At 43.2% G+C, this 23,806-nt stretch overlaps 1 protein-coding gene across 3 annotated transcripts in view; it reads right to left on the bottom strand.

The window, feature by feature from the left end:
* FRAS1 (Fraser extracellular matrix complex subunit 1) overlaps window positions 1–23,806 on the bottom strand; it is a 489,520-nt gene that overhangs the window by 269,406 nt on the left and 196,308 nt on the right. For all 3 annotated transcript variants that reach the window (XM_066574335.1, XM_066574336.1, XM_066574334.1), the window contains 3 exons: window positions 15,480–15,639; window positions 12,662–12,798; window positions 11,669–11,752 (listed from right to left, as the gene is read on the bottom strand). In XM_066574335.1, the coding sequence (XP_066430432.1) occupies window positions 11,669–11,752; window positions 12,662–12,798; window positions 15,480–15,639 (381 nt within the window). The remainder of the gene's footprint in view (window positions 1–11,668; window positions 11,753–12,661; window positions 12,799–15,479; window positions 15,640–23,806) is intronic.

Raw genomic sequence — 23,806 nt, forward strand, 5'->3', positions numbered from 1 at the left:
AGTAACCAGAATGCCATTACTGAGACCCACAGATATCCCATAATGCCATATAATAGAAGTAACCAGAATGCCATTACTGCGGCCCACAGATATCCCATAATGCCAAATAATAGAAGTAACCAGAATGCCATTACTGAGACCCACAGATATCCCATAATGCCATATAATAGAAGTAACCAGAATGCCATTACTGCGGCCCACAGATATCCCATAATGCCATATAATAGAAGTAACCAGAATGCCATTACTGCGGCCCACAGATATCCCATAATACCATATAATAGAAGTAACCAGAATGCCATTACTGCGGCCCACAGATATCCCATAATGCCATATAATAGAAGTAACCAGAATGCCATTACTGAGACCCACAGATATCCCATAATGCCATATAATAGAAGTAACCAGAATGCCATTACTGCGGCCCACAGATATCCCATAATGCCATATAATAGAAGTAACCAGAATGCCATTACTGCGGCCCACAGATATCCCATAATGCCATATAATAGAAGTAACCAGAATGCCATTACTGCGGCCCACAGATATCCCATAATGCCATATAATAGAAGTAACCAGAATGCCATTACTGCGGCCCACAGATATCCCATAATGCCATATAATAGAAGTAACCAGAATGCCATTACTGCGGCCCACAGATATCCCATAATGACATATAATAGAAGTAACCAGAATGCCATTACTGCGGCCCACAGATATCCCATAATGCCATATAATAGAAGTAACCAGAATGCCATTACTGAGACCCACAGATATCCCATAATGCCATATAATAGAAGTAACCAGAATGCCATTACTGAGACCCACAGATATCCCATAATGCCATATAATAGAAGTAACCAGAATGCCATTACTGCGGCCCACAGATATCCCATAATGCCATATAATAGAAGTAACCAGAATGCCATTACTGCGGCCCACAGATATCCCATAATGCCATATAATAGAAGTAACCAGAATGTCATTACTGAGACCCACAGATATCCCATAATGCCATATAATAGAAGTAACCAGAATGCCATTACTGCGGCCCACAGATATCCCATAATGCCATAAAATAGAAGTAACCAGAATGCCATTACTGCGGCCCACAGATATCCCATAATGCCATATAATAGAAGTAACCAGAATGCCATTACTGCGGCCCACAGATATCCCATAATGCCGTATAATAGAAGTAACCAGAATGCCATTACTGCGGCCCACAGATATCCCATAATGCCATATAATAGAAGTAACCAGAATGCCATTACTGCGGCCCACAGATATCCCATAATGCCATATAATAGAAGTAACCAGAATGCCATTACTGCGGCCCACAGATATCCCATAATGCCATATAATAGAAGTAACCAGAATGCCATTACTGCGGCCCACAGATATCCCATAATGCCATATAATAGAAGTAACCAGAATGCCATTACTGCGGCCCACAGATATCCCATAATGCCATATAATAGAAGTAACCAGAATGCCATTACTGAGACCCACAGATATCCCATAATGCCATATAATAGAAGTAACCAGAATGCCATTACTGCGGCCCACAGATATCCCATAATGCCATATAATAGAAGTAACCAGAATGCCATTACTGCGGCCCACAGATATCCCATAATGCCATATAATAGAAGTAACCAGAATGCCATTACTGCGGCCCACAGATATCCCATAATGCCATATAATAGAAGTAACCAGAATGCCATTACTGCGGCCCACAGATATCCCATAATGCCATATAATAGATGTAACCAGAATGCCATTACTGAGACCCACAGATATCCCATAATGCCATATAATAGATGTAACCAGAATGCCATTACTGCGGCCCACAGATATCCCATAATGCCATATAATAGAAGTAACCAGAATGCCATTACTGCGGCCCACAGATATCCCATAATGCCATATAATAGAAGTAACCAGAATGCCATTACTGCGGCCCACAGATATCCCATAATGCCATATAATAGAAGTAACCAGAATGCCATTACTGCGGCCCACAGATATCCCATAATGCCATATAATAGAAGTAACCAGAATGCCATTACTGAGACCCACAGATATCCCATAATGCCATATAATAGAAGTAACCAGAATGCCATTACTGCGGCCCACAGATATCCCATAATGCCATATAATAGAAGTAACCAGAATGCCATTACTGCGGCCCACAGATATCCCATAATGCCATATAATAGAAGTAACCAGAATGCCATTACTGCGGCCCACAGATATCCCATAATGCCATATAATAGAAGTAACCAGAATGCCATTACTGCGGCCCACAGATATCCCATAATGCCATATAATAGAAGTAACCAGAATGCCATTACTGCGGCCCACAGATATCCCATAATGCCATATAATAGAAGTAACCAGAATGCCATTACTGCGGCCCACAGATATCCCATAATGCCATATAATAGAAGTAACCAGAATGCCATTACTGAGACCCACAGATATCCCATAATGCCATATAATAGAAGTAACCAGAATGCCATTACTGAGACCCACAGATATCCCATAATGCCATATAATAGAAGTAACCAGAATGCCATTACTGCGGCCCACAGATATCCCATAATGCCATATAATAGAAGTAACCAGAATGCCATTACTGCGGCCCACAGATATCCCATAATGCCATATAATAGAAGTAACCAGAATGCCATTACTGCGGCCCACAGATATCCCATAATGCCATATAATAGAAGTAACCAGAATGCCATTACTGCGGCCCACAGATATCCCATAATGCCATATAATAGAAGTAACCAGAATGCCATTACTGCGGCCCACAGATATCCCATAATGCCATATAATAGAAGTAACCAGAATGCCATTACTGCGGCCCACAGATATCCCATAATGCCATATAATAGAAGTAACCAGAATGCCATTACTGAGACCCACAGATATCCCATAATGCCATATAATAGAAGTAACCAGAATGCCATTACTGCGGCCCACAGATATCCCATAATGCCATATAATAGAAGTAACCAGAATGCCATTACTGCGGCCCACAGATATCCCATAATGCCATATAATAGAAGTAACCAGAATGCCATTACTGCGGCCCACAGATATCCCATAATGCCATATAATAGAAGTAACCAGAATGCCATTACTGAGACCCACAGATATCCCATAATGCCATATAATAGAAGTAACCAGAATGCCATTACTGCGGCCCACAGATATCCCATAATGCCATATAATAGAAGTAACCAGAATGCCATTACTGCGGCCCACAGATATCCCATAATGCCGTATAATAGAAGTAACCAGAATGCCATTACTGCGGCCCACAGATATCCCATAATGCCATATAATAGAAGTAACCAGAATGCCATTACTGAGACCCACAGATATCCCATAATGCCATATAATAGAAGTAACCAGAATGCCATTACTGCGGCCCACAGATATCCCATAATACCATATAATAGAAGTAACCAGAATGCCATTACTGCGGCCCACAGATATCCCATAATGCCATATAATAGAAGTAACCAGAATGCCATTACTGCGGCCCACAGATATCCCATAATGCCATATAATAGAAGTAACCAGAATGCCATTACTGAGACTCACAGATATCCCATAATGCCATATAATAGAAGTAACCAGAATGCCATTACTGCGGCCCACAGATATCCCATAATGCCATATAATAGAAGTAACCAGAATGCCATTACTGCGGCCCACAGATATCCCATAATGCCATATAATAGAAGTAACCAGAATGCCATTACTGCGGCCCACAGATATCCCATAATGCCATATAATAGAAGTAACCAGAATGCCATTACTGCGGCCCACAGATATCCCATAATGCCATATAATAGAAGTAACCAGAATGCCATTACTGCGGCCCACAGATATCCCATAATGCCATATAATAGAAGTAACCAGAATGCCATTACTGAGACCCACAGATATCCCATAATGCCATATAATAGAAGTAACCAGAATGCCATTACTGAGACCCACAGATATCCCATAATGCCATATAATAGAAGTAACCAGAATGCCATTACTGCGGCCCACAGATATCCCATAATGCCATATAATAGAAGTAACCAGAATGCCATTACTGCGGCCCACAGATATCCCATAATGCCATATAATAGAAGTAACCAGAATGCCATTACTGAGACCCACAGATATCCCATAATGCCATATAATAGAAGTAACCAGAATGCCATTACTGCGGCCCACAGATATCCCATAATGCCATATAATAGAAGTAACCAGAATGCCATTACTGCGGCCCACAGATATCCCATAATGCCATATAATAGAAGTAACCAGAATGCCATTACTGCGGCCCACAGATATCCCATAATGCCATATAATAGAAGTAACCAGAATGCCATTACTGCGGCCCACAGATATCCCATAATGCCATATAATAGAAGTAACCAGAATGCCATTACTGCGGCCCACAGATATCCCATAATGCCATATAATAGAAGTAACCAGAATGCCATTACTGCGGCCCACAGATATCCCATAATGCCATATAATAGAAGTAACCAGAATGCCATTACTGCGGCCCACAGATATCCCATAATGCCATATAATAGAAGTAACCAGAATGCCATTACTGCGGCCCACAGATATCCCATAATGCCATATAATAGAAGTAACCAGAATGCCATTACTGCGGCCCACAGATATCCCATAATGCCATATAATAGAAGTAACCAGAATGCCATTACTGCGGCCCACAGATATCCCATAATGCCATATAATAGAAGTAACCAGAATGCCATTACTGCGGCCCACAGATATCCCATAATGCCATATAATAGAAGTAACCAGAATGCCATTACTGCGGCCCACAGATATCCCATAATGCCATATAATAGAAGTAACCAGAATGCCATTACTGCGGCCCACAGATATCCCATAATGCCATATAATAGAAGTAACCAGAATGCCATTACTGCGGCCCACAGATATCCCATAATGCCATATAATAGAAGTAACCAGAATGCCATTACTGCGGCCCACAGATATCCCATAATGCCATATAATAGAAGTAACCAGAATGCCATTACTGCGGCCCACAGATATCCCATAATGCCATATAATAGAAGTAACCAGAATGCCATTACTGAGACCCACAGAAATCCCATAATGCCATATAATAGAAGTAACCAGAATGCCATTACTGAGACCCACAGATATCCCATAATGCCATATAATAGATGTAACCAGAATGCCATTACTGAGACCCACAGATATCCCATAATGCCATATAATAGAAGTAACCAGAATGCCATTACTGAGACCCACAGATATCCCATAATGCCATATAATAGAAGTAACCAGAATGCCATTACTGCGGCCCACAGATATCCCATAATGCCATATAATAGAAGTAACCAGAATGCCATTACTGCGGCCCACAGATATCCCATAATGCCATATAATAGAAGTAACCAGAATGCCATTACTGAGACCCACAGATATCCCATAATGCCATATAATAGAAGTAACCAGAATGCCATTACTGCGGCCCACAGATATCCCATAATGCCATATAATAGAAGTAACCAGAATGCCATTACTGAGACCCACAGATATCCCATAATGCCATATAATAGAAGTAACCAGAATGCCATTACTGAGACCCACAGATATCCCATAATGCCATATAATAGAAGTAACCAGAATGCCATTACTGAGACCCACAGATATCCCATAATGCCATATAATAGAAGTAACCAGAATGCCATTACTGAGACCCACAGAAATCCCATAATGCCATATAATAGAAGTAACCAGAATGCCATTACTGAGACCCACAGATATCCCATAATGCCATATAATAGAAGTAACCAGAATGCCATTACTGAGACCCACAGATATCCCATAATGCCATATAATAGAAGTAACCAGAATGCCATTACTGCGGCCCACAGATATCCCATAATGCCGTATAATAGAAGTAACCAGAATGCCATTACTGCGGCCCACAGATATCCCATAATGCCATATAATAGAAGTAACCAGAATGCCATTACTGAGACCCACAGATATCCCATAATGCCATATAATAGAAGTAACCAGAATGCCATTACTGAGACCCACAGATATCCCATAATGCCATATAATAGAAGTAACCAGAATGCCATTACTGCGGCCCACAGATATCCCATAATGCCATATAATAGAAGTAACCAGAATGCCATTACTGCGGCCCACAGATATCCCATAATGCCATATAATAGAAGTAACCAGAATGCCATTACTGCGGCCCACAGATATCCCATAATGCCATATAATAGAAGTAACCAGAATGCCATTACTGAGACCCACAGATATCCCATAATGCCATATAATAGAAGTAACCAGAATGCCATTACTGAGACCCACAGATATCCCATAATGCCATATAATAGAAGTAACCAGAATGCCATTACTGAGACCCACAGATATCCCATAATGCCATATAATAGAAGTAACCAGAATGCCATTACTGCGGCCCACAGATATCCCATAATGCCATATAATAGAAGTAACCAGAATGCCATTACTGCGGCCCACAGATATCCCATAATGCCATATAATAGAAGTAACCAGAATGCCATTACTGAGACCCACAGATATCCCATAATGCCATATAATAGAAGTAACCAGAATGCCATTACTGAGACCCACAGATATCCCATAATGCCATATAATAGAAGTAACCAGAATGCCATTACTGAGACCCACAGATATCCCATAATGCCATATAATAGAAGTAACCAGAATGCCATTACTGCGGCCCACAGATATCCCATAATGCCATATAATAGAAGTAACCAGAATGCCATTACTGAGACCCACAGATATCCCATAATGCCATATAATAGAAGTAACCAGAATGCCATTACTGAGACCCACAGATATCCCATAATGCCATATAATAGAAGTAACCAGAATGCCATTACTGCGGCCCACAGATATCCCATAATGCCATATAATAGAAGTAACCAGAATGCCATTACTGAGACCCACAGATATCCCATAATGCCATATAATAGAAGTAACCAGAATGCCATTACTGCGGCCCACAGATATCCCATAATGCCATATAATAGAAGTAACCAGAATGCCATTACTGCGGCCCACAGATATCCCATAATGCCATATAATAGAAGTAACCAGAATGCCATTACTGCGGCCCACAGATATCCCATAATGCCATATAATAGAAGTAACCAGAATGCCATTACTGAGACCCACAGATATCCCATAATGCCATATAATAGAAGTAACCAGAATGCCATTACTGAGACCCACAGATATCCCATAATGCCATATAATAGAAGTAACCAGAATGCCATTACTGAGACCCACAGATATCCCATAATGCCATATAATAGAAGTAACCAGAATGCCATTACTGCGGCCCACAGATATCCCATAATGCCATATAATAGAAGTAACCAGAATGCCATTACTGAGACCCACAGATATCCCATAATGCCATATAATAGAAGTAACCAGAATGCCATTACTGAGACCCACAGATATCCCATAATGCCATATAATAGAAGTAACCAGAATGCCATTACTGCGGCCCACAGATATCCCATAATGCCATATAATAGAAGTAACCAGAATGCCATTACTGAGACCCACAGATATCCCATAATGCCATATAATAGAAGTAACCAGAATGCCATTACTGCGGCCCACAGATATCCCATAATGCCATATAATAGAAGTAACCAGAATGCCATTACTGCGGCCCACAGATATCCCATAATGCCATATAATAGAAGTAACCAGAATGCCATTACTGCGGCCCACAGATATCCCATAATGCCATATAATAGAAGTAACCAGAATGCCATTACTGAGACCCACAGATATCCCATAATGCCATATAATAGAAGTAACCAGAATGCCATTACTGCGGCCCACAGATATCCCATAATGCCATATAATAGAAGTAACCAGAATGCCATTACTGAGACCCACAGATATCCCATAATGCCATATAATAGAAGTAACCAGAATGCCATTACTGCGGCCCACAGATATCCCATAATGCCATATAATAGAAGTAACCAGAATGCCATTACTGCGGCCCACAGATATCCCATAATGCCATATAATAGAAGTAACCAGAATGCCATTACTGCGGCCCACAGATATCCCATAATGCCATATAATAGAAGTAACCAGAATGCCATTACTGCGGCCCACAGATATCCCATAATGCCATATAATAGAAGTAACCAGAATGCCATTACTGCGGCCCACAGATATCCCATAATGCCATATAATAGAAGTAACCAGAATGCCATTACTGCGGCCCACAGATATCCCATAATGCCATATAATAGAAGTAACCAGAATGCCATTACTGCGGCCCACAGATATCCCATAATGCCATATAATAGAAGTAACCAGAATGCCATTACTGAGACCCACAGATATCCCATAATGCCATATAATAGAAGTAACCAGAATGCCATTACTGCGGCCCACAGATATCCCATAATGCCATATAATAGAAGTAACCAGAATGCCATTACTGAGACCCACAGATATCCCATAATGCCATATAATAGAAGTAACCAGAATGCCATTACTGAGACCCACAGATATCCCATAATGCCATATAATAGAAGTAACCAGAATGCCATTACTGCGGCCCACAGATATCCCATAATGCCATATAATAGAAGTAACCAGAATGCCATTACTGCGGCCCACAGATATCCCATAATGCCATATAATAGAAGTAACCAGAATGCCATTACTGCGGCCCACAGATATCCCATAATGCCATATAATAGAAGTAACCAGAATGCCATTACTGCGGCCCACAGATATCCCATAATGCCATATAATAGAAGTAACCAGAATGCCATTACTGAGACCCACAGATATCCCATAATGCCATATAATAGAAGTAACCAGAATGCCATTACTGCGGCCCACAGATATCCCATAATGCCATATAATAGAAGTAACCAGAATGCCATTACTGAGACCCACAGATATCCCATAATGCCATATAATAGAAGTAACCAGAATGCCATTACTGCGGCCCACAGATATCCCATAATGCCATATAATAGAAGTAACCAGAATGCCATTACTGCGGCCCACAGATATCCCATAATGCCATATAATAGAAGTAACCAGAATGCCATTACTGCGGCCCACAGATATCCCATAATGCCATATAATAGAAGTAACCAGAATGCCATTACTGCGGCCCACAGATATCCCATAATGCCGTATAATAGAAGTAACCAGAATGCCATTACTGAGACCCACAGATATCCCATAATGCCGTATAATAGAAGTAACCAGAATGCCATTACTGAGACCCACAGATATCCCATAATGCCGTATAATAGAAGTAACCAGAATGCCATTACTGAGACCCACAGATATCCCATAATGCCATATAATAGAAGTAACCAGAATGCCATTACTGCGGCCCACAGATATCCCATAATGCCATATAATAGAAGTAACCAGAATGCCATTACTGCGGCCCACAGATATCCCATAATGCCATATAATAGAAGTAACCAGAATGCCATTACTGAGACCCACAGATATCCCATAATGCCGTATAATAGAAGTAACCAGAATGCCATTACTGAGACCCACAGATATCCCATAATGCCGTATAATAGAAGTAACCAGAATGCCATTACTGAGACCCACAGATATCCCATAATGCCATATAATAGAAGTAACCAGAATGCCATTACTGAGACCCACAGATATCCCATAATGCCATATAATAGAAGTAACCAGAATGCCATTACTGCGGCCCACAGATATCCCATAATGCCATATAATAGAAGTAACCAGAATGCCATTACTGCGGCCCACAGATATCCCATAATGCCATATAATAGAAGTAACCAGAATGCCATTACTGCGGCCCACAGATATCCCATAATGCCATATAATAGAAGTAACCAGAATGCCATTACTGCGGCCCACAGATATCCCATAATGCCATATAATAGAAGTAACCAGAATGCCATTACTGAGACCCACAGATATCCCATAATGCCATATAATAGAAGTAACCAGAATGCCATTACTGAGACCCACAGATATCCCATAATGCCATATAATAGAAGTAACCAGAATGCCATTACTGCGGCCCACAGATATCCCATAATGCCATATAATAGAAGTAACCAGAATGCCATTACTGAGACCCACAGATATCCCATAATGCCATATAATAGAAGTAACCAGAATGCCATTACTGAGACCCACAGATATCCCATAATGCCGTATAATAGAAGTAACCAGAATGCCATTACTGCGGCCCACAGATATCCCATAATGCCATATAATAGAAGTAACCAGAATGCCATTACTGAGACCCACAGATATCCCATAATGCCATATAATAGAAGTAACCAGAATGCCATTACTGCGGCCCACAGATATCCCATAATGCCATATAATAGAAGTAACCAGAATGCCATTACTGCGGCCCACAGATATCCCATAATGCCATATACTGCATTCTTCCAAAAGTAAATTGATAAATTCAGTAAAAGCTATATTGTGAGTGATGGGCACATCAGACACATCACATTTTGGCAGGATGAGCTAATGTGTATGGATCATCTGAACAGTCCCGAACATCAGATGTCAATATCCCAGAAACAGAAAAGCTGCTGCCAAAAGTGACTTAAAGTGACTTATTCCCTCTACCAACAGAAATAAACTCAGAGTTGGCCTATAAGGATGGTCTGTGGAGATATTGTGTGTGTAGTGCCAGCTTACACCTTGGTATAGGAGATGAAAATCAGCCAAAAAGGATGACTATTGGGATAATTCCTCATTGGTTAAGAATTGTTTACAATCAACAGTCTAGTAAGGCCAAAATTGATTTGCGGAATCCGTGCAGGGCACCTGCTTGGGAGATCCGCAAATCAAGCCGCCCATATGGATGCATGGGCATCCGCAAATTGATTAAAGCATGCAGATTTGATTTGCGGACCTTCAGGTCCGGAAAACAAATTACAGCATGCTCCATTTTTGTGCGGATCCCGCACGGACGGCTTCCATTGAAGTCAATGGAAGCCGTCCGATCTGCGTCAAACCTGCAGCTCACGGATCCGCGGGAAAGCAGGAGTTAAAAAAAAAAAAAAAGAAACCGTACTGTGCATCCCCGATGGCGAGCCATGAGGACCATGCACAAAACAGCAATCCCGGAAGTTAAGAGATCCGCGCGGATGCCGCTGCCAGGGAAAATACAAGTACGCACGGCTCACTGGCTGCAGGCAGGGCTGGATTCCATGGGGGATTCGCTGCACAGAATCCAACCCGCTTGTGGACATTGGGCCTAAGACAATCTATCACATATTTTGATTCATTGGGTTGATTAGCCAATAATCAGATGGTATCAGAGATACAGCCTGCAGAGAGAAACCGGTTAGAATGCAGATAACCATACATATAATGGCCAGAAACACTGCTACTCCTCATGTACTCGCACAGCAGCCTATCCTAAAGACTCACCTGACAGCGTGGGTATGCTTTACAAATATATGCTGGTCACTCTGGCAAGCATTTGCAGGATCTACCAGTCAGGGGGGGTTTAGCTACAATAAACTAAAAAGTTATCCCAAGATATAATTACCTCGTAGGTCTTTCCAGATGCAGAACACGACTTCGGAAGGCACTCAGGACAACACTTCCCAGGAACTACAGCCAACATCTCATCCTGAAAATATAATTATGTTGTACATTCACCTATCAATTCCAAAAAGGAAGAAATGCAGACAAAAACTGCTTTTTTTTTTTTTCTCCAATCACCAACTGTCTATCAGGCCTGTGCGGACACGTCTGGAGTGACAGATCTCCTCTACTATACACACACATTGCGAGGTGCAGTGAATTCCAAACACCTACTGTCACCCGCTGTACCACAGATATATACCCACCGGTCTCAAACTACACAACAAAAATACATAATGCAATTATCCCTAGAGGTTTTAAATATGCGTCATTATCATATCATTGATATTCAGTTGCAATGTACTTGGGTGTAGCAGAGATCTCACTTCGGTGGGACCTCAGGTGTCCAATGACAGTAATAAACACGAGCAGTGATGTGGTAAATGTTGTTTGTAGGAAGATCCCTACAGAGAGACTTCAAGTTCTCTACACAGTGGTGAGGCTTTCTCTAGTTCAAGTAAAGCTCCACTTCTTTAACCCCTTCCAATCCACTGTCTGACGTCTGTAGACATTCTGATTGAAGGCTGTACAGCTCCGATGTCGGAGCACGTCCGGCAGGGTATTCTTACTGTATATTACTGGCCGCTCTGTTGTCGGGAGCCTCTCCAGCATGTCCCATACCGCAGTACTGGCTCTAGCCAACAGATGGTGCCATTGTGAAATGGCAGAAAGAGAAAGCCCTCTAGGAAACCCTGAATCGAAAATTGGATTGCAAAGGGTTAAAGCATGAAAATGCTGCTCGGTGCTAATTTACATGACATGGACTGGCTGTGAAGCCATACCCTGAGGTGCTCATCATTGTGAATATGGGAACGTGTAGCAAGGACGAAGAGTAACTTGAGCAGCCAACGATTGCTCCTTTTTTACTCCTTCCAGCTGTTACCAAACGTATTACCTTATCACATAGCACAGGAAGACAGTCAGCTGTCAGGCACTGCATCACCCCATTCTTGCAGGTACATCTAGAACACTGTCCCAACTTCCACTCCTCTCCATCCTTCAGTATAAGGCCACCATCAAGAGAGCAGGACTCTAGAACACATAAGGATACATGATGTACGTGTGGCATCTATAACAAACTGAAGTAAAGATAGCAATTTCACGATGTTAAGACTAGACCAAGGTAAGTGAAACAGCACAGTTCTGGAATAGGTGGTAAGTACACACTGTGAACATCATGCATATTAAAATGTCTCTATAATAGACCTCTAAACAGATGTGCTACAGCTCTACCCCATCAAGCCATAAAGAATAGGAAAAACCATAAGCTGTGATGTTATAGTGATATATCCCAGCTGTAAGGCACATTGGGGGGAATTTAATAAGCTAATTATACCAGCATTATGGCCCAATTTGCACCAAAAAAATGGAGTATATGTCTTGTACTACATTTGTTATGACTGCCTGTGATGGAAAGCGAGTGTGACTTATTGTAAGGCCTCATGTCCACGGGCAAAATAGGATTTTAAATCCACAGCGGATCACCCGCAAACGGATCCGCACCCCATAGGGATGCATTGACCACCCGCGGGTAGATAAATACCCGCGGATGGTCAATAAAAGTGAATTTTGGCGAGTACATCCGCCGGCCGAAGAAAGAAGATCCGGCCGTGAAGAAGAGAAGACCTTCCCGGTCCGCTGCGGGTAAGTTTATTCTTATTTATTCTTCTTTTCACCGCTCATGTCCGCGGGGCAGGAGGGACCCGCTACGGATTCTCCGTGGAGAATCTGTAGCGGTCTTGATTTTCCCCGTGGACATGGGGCCTAAAGAGACTGGGCTCAAAATGCAACAATGTATTAAAAAAGAGCAACAAAAAACTAGAGCAAAGCAAGCCAACCAGTAGATGGTAAAAAGTTAGTAAAAAGTTTCGAAAGATGCACCAAGTTTATCATCCAGCATGAACCACCGTGATAAAGCTGATACATTGTAAGCCTAAGGGACATCAGCTGTAGGGAATTTAACGATAAACCCCCGATAGGAAAAAGGACTGATGAAATTGATTAACACAAAGGAGCAACACTGTAGATCTTTAATATGTAAATACAAACGACTAACTTAAGGCCGCCTGCACACAACCAGGTTTGAATTGAGGAATCTGCGATAGTCAACCACACGGATAATCCGCGGTACTCTGCACCCACTGAAAACGTAGAACATTTGCATGTCTGGTCACATGAGCGGATAACGGCTGCGGATTTTCATGAGCGGATTTAAAATTGCAGCATGTTCTATTGTTGTGCAGAATCCGCACAGGCGGCTTCCATTAAAGTCAATGGAAGCCGTCGGACCCGCAGTCCATCCACAATGGCGTTGCGGATAGATCACAGTTAACCCACGGGAAGAACAAATATTTAAAACCAAAAATCTGTACTGCACATGCCCGACGGCAAGCGACTGCGGTCATCTGCAATACAGAAAGCAAAGGTACACGGAGTCACCGACCGGGGGCAGAGACGGATTCCTCTACTCGCACTCGAATGCAGAACCTGACCCGGTCGTGTGCAGGCGGCCTCCCAAATACTACAGAATAATTTGCTAAAATTTACTGCATGAAAAGGTCCTAGCTTGCCTATCGAGTTGCACCCAAGGCCATTTGTCCACACATCGCCCTGTTTAGACTTTTAGACAAGTTACATGAACAGTTTTTAAATATCAAAATGACACCTCAACTTTATAAAGACGTCAACTAAAGATCATATTTAGAGCTAAACTTATATTTATATATCTACAGTATGGCGCAGAGTATTAAGGCAGTAGAAATGCAGTCCTGAGCTCTCACTCACGACCTGAAGGTTGTGAGTTCAATCCCTGCTTGGTTCAGGTAGCCGGCTCAAGGTTGACTCAGCCTTCCATCCTTCCGAGGTCGGTAAAATGAGTACCCAGCTTGGTGGGGGGTAATAAATAAATTACTTGATAGCGGTGCGGAATAAGTTGGTGCTATACAAATAACAAGATTTATGTTATTTTTACATGTTAGTCCTTTACTCCTAACAGGACTGCTTCTTGCCCTAATTTCCATCTGAGACTAATTAACATCCACTCCACAGCCCAGGTACAGCGTACTGTAATAAAGCTTTCATTAGAACCACTAGAAATAAGCAATGCTAATTGCTTATCCATTTAATACAGTGCTTTTTTTTGTTGATAGCCCGAACCAGTAAATGGCATCGCACTAAGGGCACTTAATTGGATTCAAGGTCTCATTTGAACAATTGGGCATTTTCCTTCTCGCACTAATTAGACAGCGCTGTCAATGTAAATGGCCGACATGACCAGATAAGTGAGGTAAGAGAAGAAAAGAACAAAAATAAAACATTTCAATTAGTATTTGCTACTTCGCAGTCACTGGACAAATAGAGATGTGAGCCACGCATAAAGATTACAACATGGGCTTCCAAAGACCACAAAGCTTACCAGGGGGGTAAACATGTTGGTAAACATGCGGGTGCAGATTTTAGTGAAATGAATGATAGGATTCCTTCATGATTAAGTATCTAAGCTATGTGATACACTCAAAAAAAAAGGAATCAGCGGAATTTTAAATGAAGTCAAATTACCCTTGGGAAAATGTTTAATGCTCTGCAGATATTCCGTTTCATCTTATGCTTATGCAAAACAGCTGTATTGTTCGCCGAGCAATAGCGGCAGTGTCCCGCTCCGTCTGCATAGCTCTTTAGTAGCTACTATGGACTATGCAAAGATGATCACTCACCTCCGGTCCCCACACATTTTGGGCAGCATTCTCCAGATGCTATAGCCTCCATTTCTCCTGCTCTGCAGCTCGTCCTCGGACAGGGCTTTGAGGCACATGTTACCTTTCCGTGCATACACATGCACAGAATGCATTTTGAAGGAGCCCATTGGGTACCATGCTGTAATTAGAAAATAAGGACATTTTGCTTTACTTTGTTGATTAATACACAATTCCCATAATCCATATTTCTCTAGATACAACCATCGGCCACGTCTCTTACTCTGATAGTATCATTATATGCATTTTCAAGTAGCATATTTTTATTTAGACCCCCCCAAAAAAGTTTAGTCTCTGTAGAAAAAAATTAAGGAATACACAGTCAACCCAGAAAACAAACTTTCCAGATGGCGCTCCTTCACTTCATATGTTCATTGCACATAAAGTATGCCTAAAGTGGTCCATAGGGCAGTCATACAGATATACACATGCTGGACATTGTAATAGAGCAGACAAGGCTGGATAAATTATTATGGACTTTAGGAGCCCGTTAGTCCACTCCACAGGCCTCTGTTTATAGCAATATGTTAAGAGCTTTGACAGAGATCAATAAGAGAAAATCATTTAAAGGGTTAGGCACCAGAAGAAACTGTACAGGTACATTGACTTCCTGGCTCTTGGGAACAGTCCTATAATATAGTATGTGCCTCAAAGTGGTCCCCAAGCACCGGTCTGGACTAGCATTGGTTAAGTGAATACTTGTGCTCGTTTTCAGGAAGAACAACCATTAATGAAGAATACATACATTATGCAAACCCTATATGAAGGTACGGCACTTTTGTAGGCAGGAAGTTGTGCAAGTGAACAAACCGCACCTCCAGGCGAGGTCCACGACATCAGGACTGTGGTAGCAATTTAGGTTGTAGAATATTTTGTAACTTTGTGCTCTCTCAGAGAACCTTTTAAGACCAAATTTTTTGCTGTCACTATAACATATATATATATAATAGTTTTTTGTCTCTTTAATAGAAAAACATGGCTGTCCATTAATATGACCGATAGCAACACTTCCTTATGCTCCATTAAAGGGGTAAAGTGTTGTCCACTTTGATGGTGGAGGGATCCCATAGTTGTAAGCTTCTATATCCCCTAAAAAAACTTTTTGTACGTTTTAAAGTAAAAGTGCATTGCCAAGCAAGCAAAGTGTTAAAAAAGCCAAATCAGAAGCATTGGGAAGTACCGCTCTATGGTAATTAAGAGTGGCCTTTAGTTTTCAGCACAATGTGTGTGTTATGCGTCTATCACAAGGCAGAAGGTTACATTTTCAGTCACCTTACCCTTTCATTAAATTGGATACACTTCCCCTGACAGAAGGATTAATGGCCCTTGTGCTACGCCTTCCTAAAGCTGCAGCATGGAGACCTTAACAGCATTAAGATGCCACTCACAGTAGTGATTAGTGTTGTCTCCGTGACCCGTACCGCAACCTCAACAGTGCAGTGTCAGGTTCCCAGCCTCACAGCTTCTAGGGCAAAATGTTCATCGAAAGGTTGGTCATGTGGAAGGAACAACCCCAAACCTGTAATGATCCGGTCTGTATGTGTCTTATGAATGAGGACGCTTCTAGAGCCTTCCGGATAGTTCATAACTAGAGATGAGCGAACGTACTCGGTAAGGGCGATTTCGCAATCGAGCACCGCGATTTTCGAGTACTTCACTACTCGGGTGAAAAGTGCTCGGGGGCGCTGTGGGTGAGCGGGGGGTTGCAGCGGGGAGTGGGGGGGAGAGGGAGAGAGAGAGGGCTCCCTCCTGTTCCCCGCTGCTCCCCCCCACTCCCCTCTGCAACCCCCCGCCCCACAGCGCACCCGAGTACTTTTCACCCGAGTAGTGAAGTACTCGAAAATCGCGGTGCTCGATTGCGAAATCGCCCTTACCGAGTACGTTCGCTCATCTCTATTCCTAACCATTAATATTAACACAATGTGATCAAGAAGTCAACTAAAGAAGCGTAAGGCTGTTATAATAATTAGGACTTGGTTCATAAAGCTTATCTTTAATATGGTTTAACAGCAAAGATAATAACATGAACATATCATTTTTGCAAAGCAGCATGTTATAACACTTACCTATTACTAGAGTTGTTAAGCTGTTCAGTCCGCTGTTATCACATTTCTCCTGCACATATATTTATATAATGTATGTCGGCTATTCCAATTGACCCTGTTATAGATGGACAGGATAGGCCATCCTCCCTCCAAAGTTGGAGGCCATTTTATTAATTCACCACTTTGACCCATTGAGGCAGATTTGGGTTAGGCACGACAACTGTTCCAACCCTCAGTGTCATTCTAGGACTCACTTGGTGTTCAGTTGGCTGGATAGAGGTGAATAGTGTGTATATAATTACTCATATAAATGGCAACTGCCAATGTTGAGTCAATGGAGGCCACCTAGATCTTCAAGGTGGTAGAGGCCCCAGGGGCAGGTGGCACATGTGCACTACCTATCTGGCCATGGCAGGGTTTTAGAAAAATGAAAGATAATGTGACTCACAGAACTTTCGTTTCTTCCTGTCCTGGACCATATATTTACAATGCATTGGCAGGTACATGTACAGAGCTTGCATGGCATGGGCTAAGGAGCTGAGCCTGTGTCGTTGGCAGTAGGAGCCATTTCTATAATACACAGTCAAGCTCTCAATGTAACAACCAGGATTGTAGCCAAGTCCCATCCAAGCCATTCAAGTCCTTAGATAGTGAGGTTAGTGCTGACTGTGGCATCTAAGTGGTTTACAACAATGGGAAGGGGTTCCCCTCTCACCCCGTCAGTCCGCCAATGATTGCTGGGCTTTGATGGCTGCTATAGCTGCTGGAGGCCTAAACATTGGCTCCAGAACTGCCATGTAAAGAGGCCTATTAAGACCTACCAGAGGCAGGGTCAAATAAAAGAATGACAGACATAATAAACTAGACTACATAAGTTATGCACTGTATTATGCAAGCAACCAAAATGATGACATTTTCATGTCACCTCATGGGACTTATAAATACTGTAAAAAAATAAAATAAAAAATCTTTTCAAGTACACTCATTGTCAAAAAAAAAATAATCAAGAACACAAACACAAGGCATGCGGGCCGAATCCGGCTCGCCGCCTCATTTTATGTGTCAACAACCAAATAGGTAGTCCACTGACACAGGCTGCAGCTTCAGTCCGGCGGTGTTGCAGGGTCTGTGATCAATGACCTCTTCCCTGCCGTGTCTGTGTGTGCCGTCCTGTACACCGAGTGGAGAGGTCAGTGGTTACAGGCTCAGGAGCATCTGCCGCCAGACCGGAGCTACAGGATGAGTGAGTGGAATGTCTGTAGGAATGGGGTCAGGGGCCAATTACTACTGAGGCTGATGTAGGGGGTCACAATTACTACTGGGGCCACTGTGGGGGGTCAATGTTACTACTGGGGCCACAATCACTACTGTTGCGTTCACTGTTAGTACTGGGGCCACTATGGAGGTCACTGTTACTACTGGGGTCCCAAGGGGGGTCACTATTACTACTGGGGTCCCTATGAGGGGTCACTATCACTAATGAGACCACAATGGTGGACACTATCAGTACTGGAGCCCCTATGGGGGTCACTCTTATTATTAGAGCCACTCTGATTACTGGAGTCGCTTACTACTGGGGCTACTATCGGGGACACTATTATTATTGGGATCACTATGGGGGGCACTATTACTACTGGAGCCACTACGGAAACCACTCTTATTATTTGAGCCACCTTGATTACTGTGGTCACTTACTACGGGGGTTACTATGGAGGTCACTGTTGCCACTGGGGCCACAATGGGGGGGGTCACTGTTATTACTGGGGCCAATATGGGGGGTCACTCTTATTACTGGAGTCACTTACTACTGGAGCCACTATTATGACTGGGGTTACTATGGGAGTCACTGTCACTACTGTGGCCACTATGGGGTTACCATCACTACTGGGGCCACAATGGGGGTCCCCATCACTACTGTAGGTCACTTACTACTGGGGCCACTATTGGGACCCAATTACTACTGGGGTCACTATTACTACTGCGGCCACTATGGGGGGTGGGGGTGGCACTATTACTATACGGTCTTACAATTACAAATCGGCCCTTTGAAGGCACCCATAAGGCTGATGTGAAAATGAGCTTCACGCCCCTGACCTAGGTGTTAGTGGAATCAAATTAAACTTTCTATGTGTGATTGTAACATTGATATAAGTAAAGGCCCATTTACACGCAATGATTATTACTCAAAATTCATTCAAACAATGGTACATGAGCGATAATCGTTATGTGTAAACACTATCATTGTTCCCTCTTCCGCTGAACCCTGTTATACCACCTCTAGCTTGAATACAAGATGGGATACGAGCAGACATGAAGGCTCTAGTAACCTGTTGTACAGCCTCTAGCTTGGATACAAGATGTGATACGAGCGTGCAATGGAGGCTCTAGTACCCTGTTGTACTACCTCTAGCTTGGATACAAGATGTGATACGGGCGTGCAATGGAGGCTCTAGTATCCTGTTGTACCGCCTCTAGCTTGGATACAAGATGTGATACGAGCAGGCATGGAGGCTCTAGTAGCCTGTTGTACCGCCTCTAGCTTGGATACAAGATGTAATACGGGGGGCATGGAGGCTCTAGTAGCCTGTTGTACTACCTCTAGCTTGGATACAAGATGGGATACGGGCGTGCAATGGAGGCTCTAGTATCCTGTTGTACCGCCTCTAGCTTGGATGCTGGATGTAATATGGGCGGACATGGAGGCATACAGGTTCCGTATGGTATTCTGAAGCATATCAGTCCACATTTGCTGTAAATGAGCCTCCAGATCATGCAAACCCGTTGGCTGTCAAAGATGGTATCGCAGATGCGTCCATTATTCTATTGGCAAAGCATCTGGTGACTGGGCAGGCCATGGACATGTGGTACTGGGCAGGCCATGGACGTGTGGTAATGTGGAAGTATTCCTGTGACCCCCTTGTGTGTGCGACCGAGCATTATCCTGCTGGAAAGTACCTCTAGAAAGCTGAACATATCGCTGAGATGTCATTGGAGTGACCAACTGTCGTTTGCAATGGCCCCCAGACCATCACACCAGCAGGATGGGCGGTGTGCTGCACCAGAGCAAAGGCCAGACTGATGCACTCACCCCCAGGTCTCCAGACACAAAACATGGCTGTCGTCAATGTCCAAACTAAACCTAGATTCGTCGCTCAAGACAATCTGGTTCTACTTCATAGCAGTCCATTTTCATCGTTCACGACACCATTGGAAACAGAGGTGATGGTGGGTGTCAGAGGCCGTACATGTAATCGGCAACATGAGACCAAATGTCCTTCAGCCAAGCGCCTGGAAATGGTTCCAAGATTCACAGAGGCCTGTAGTTATGGTGCCACTTGTCTCTGGATGGCAGACAACAAGTTGCCTTTCATGCTTGTCAGACAACCAGACGATCCTCTTTACTATTGGTCGTGAGCTCAGTTGCCTTTTATGCATGCCCTGACGCATCCGACGATCCCAACACTTCCTAACAGTCTGGACAGAACGGCCCAGGTGGCGGCAATTTATCGATACGGCCACGTAACTTTTTGCATTCGAATAACGTGTCCCCTCCCAAACTCTATTAACTTAGCGAAGTCTCTTTGATTGCGTCATAGGGGCGTCTAGTGGTCAACAAGCCTTCTAACAGTAAGTGCAAAATCAGTGTGTGATCTGCAACGTTCTAGTCTTTTACAAAATTCCTAGCCTACATTATATTAACCCTTTCCAATCCACTGTCTGACGTCTAAAGACATTCTGATTGAACTCTGTACAGCTTCTGATGTTGGAAGACGTGCGGCAGGGTATTCTTACTGTATATTACTGGCCGCTCTGTGGTCGGGGGCCTCTCCAGCATGTCCCATACCTCAGTACTGGCGCTAGCCAGAAGGTGGCACCATTGTATAATGGCAGAAAGAGAAAACCCCCTAGGAAGCACTGAATCCAAAATTGGATTGCAAAGGGTTAATTAGGCCAACTCTATCCCTAAGGACTTAGAACCTTCTTCCAAATTTCCTCTTTTATATTTTTCACTTAAACCTTCATACCTACCCCTTCTAAAGTTACATTTGTGCATTCTCTTATTGTATTCTTCACTCGTATTTTTGATTGTACTTTCTACCATGTACCTGTGAGTCTGTGACCCTCCAGTTATTTCTACGGGGTGCAATTTCTGATTTAATAAGTCTCGGTTTATAAGTCTGTCACTAAAAAAGATATTTGGAGAAAACAATGAAATATGTACTGAATTCCATATTTCGAGAGCCCCCCCCCCCCCCCAACACTTTTTCATGATACTCATGAAAGTGTCCTAATTAGCAAAGAGACGCATGGCTGCTTGGCTTCACCCCGTGTGACAGAGGTACTAAAGTTTTCTATTGCTTTTCTGTGCAGAGAATAGTTCACAGTACTTCACCCCTCATTTTTTAATATTCTGCCTTGGCTAACACCACACACATACGCTGTAATTTCTGTGTCCCCAATGTATATATTAGTGCAGGATCCATCTATTAACGAGTATTTATTCAACTTTATTTACTAGAATCTCAACAGCCTTTTTAACCCTTTCCAATCCAATTTGTATCCTGGTTTTCCTAGGGGGCTTACTCTTTTTCTGCCGTTATACAATGGCTCTATCTGCTGGCTAAAGCCAGTAATGCATGAGGTGACACGTTGGATAGTTGCCGACAGCAGAGAGGCTGGCAGAATACAGTAAGAGAACCCCGACGGATGTCTTCCAACTTCGGAGCTGTACAGCCTTAACCCTTTCCAATCCAATTTGTATCCTGGTTTTCCTAGGGGGCTTACTCTTTTTCTGCAGTTATACAATGGCGCTATCTGCTGGCTAGAGCCAGTACTGCATGAGGTGACACATTGGATAGGCTCCGACAGCAGAGAGGCTGGCAATATACAGTAAGAGAACCCCGACGGACGTCTTCCAACATCGGAGCTGTACAGCCTTAAATCATAATGTCTTCAGAGGTCAGACAGTGGATTGGAAAGGGTTAAATCCTAATGTCTTTAGACATCAGACAAGTGGATTGGAAAGGCTTAAATGAATATCTGGGATGTAAAATTATATTCAAATCAGTGTTTATACCTTTACCAGGTTATTATGGTCACTCATTCTTAATATGCAACATACAAACAACGTAACATAAAAACTTTTTTTAGTGGGTAGCAAAGTAAACGATGATAGAAGTGCATGCAGTGTACTTGGAATCTTCTGCTTCAGAGGCTTCATGCGCAGAATAATATCCCATAAACGGCTCTGCTAGGCTCCGTTAGCTGCTGTAATAGATCAGTAAAGCCCACTGACATTCCACTGACAATTACAGATGCCTGGATGAGGAAGTATGTATCTACTAATGTTTCCATTGCTTGCAACGTACACAGCAATCTGCGCTGTCTCATCCTGTCTGCGCTCCTCACCTGCCGGAGGCGGTTATGTATAATTCACAACTCCTGCTATTACAAGCGATTCATGCATCACACAATAATTCATCTTGAGCAAATAACAAACTGCTAACAGACATTGGTCTTCTCAATAGATAACATGAATCAAAGAGAAAAACAGCACGTAGCAAATGGCAGGCACAACGTACATATCGTTACATGATACACAGATCGGCTGCAGTCACATTGCTTCACAAATAGGAAGCTTTTAGCGCTTCATATTAAATATTACAGAAGCCAAATGTGGGTGAAAAGTCAAGTATCGACTTGGCATTAGGGTGGATTCAGACGAGCGTATATCAGCTGGGTTTTCATGCCCAGCCGATATATGTCGTCTCTCTCTGCAGAATGGGAGCCTGGAAGAGCCGGAAGCAGTGCTCTGAGCTCCTGCCCCCTCTCTGCCTCCTCTCCACCCCCCTGCACTATTTTCAATGGGGAGAGGCGGGATGGGGGGGGGGGGGGGGGGAGCTAATTCCCGAAACCTAGCCCTGCCCCCATTCTGCCTCCTCTCATTGCAGAGGGGCGGAGAAGGGGTGGAGAGGAGGCAGAGAGGGGGCGGGAGCTCAGTTCCTGCTCCTGGCTCTTCCATCCTCCCCCCTCTGCAGATGAGGACAACGTATATCGGCTCGGCGTGAAAACCGAGCCGATATACGTTCGTCTGAATCCAGCCTTAAAGGGGTTGTCCCGCGCCGAAACGGGGTTTTTTTTTTTTTTCAATAGCCCCCCCGTTCGGCGCGAGACAAACCCGATGCAGGGGTTTTTAAAAAAAAAACGGATAGTACTTACTCGAATCCCCGCGCTCCGGTGACT

Source organism: Eleutherodactylus coqui, chromosome 7 (genome assembly GCF_035609145.1).
Source record: "Eleutherodactylus coqui strain aEleCoq1 chromosome 7, aEleCoq1.hap1, whole genome shotgun sequence".
Lineage (NCBI taxonomy): Eukaryota > Metazoa > Chordata > Amphibia > Anura > Eleutherodactylidae > Eleutherodactylus > Eleutherodactylus coqui.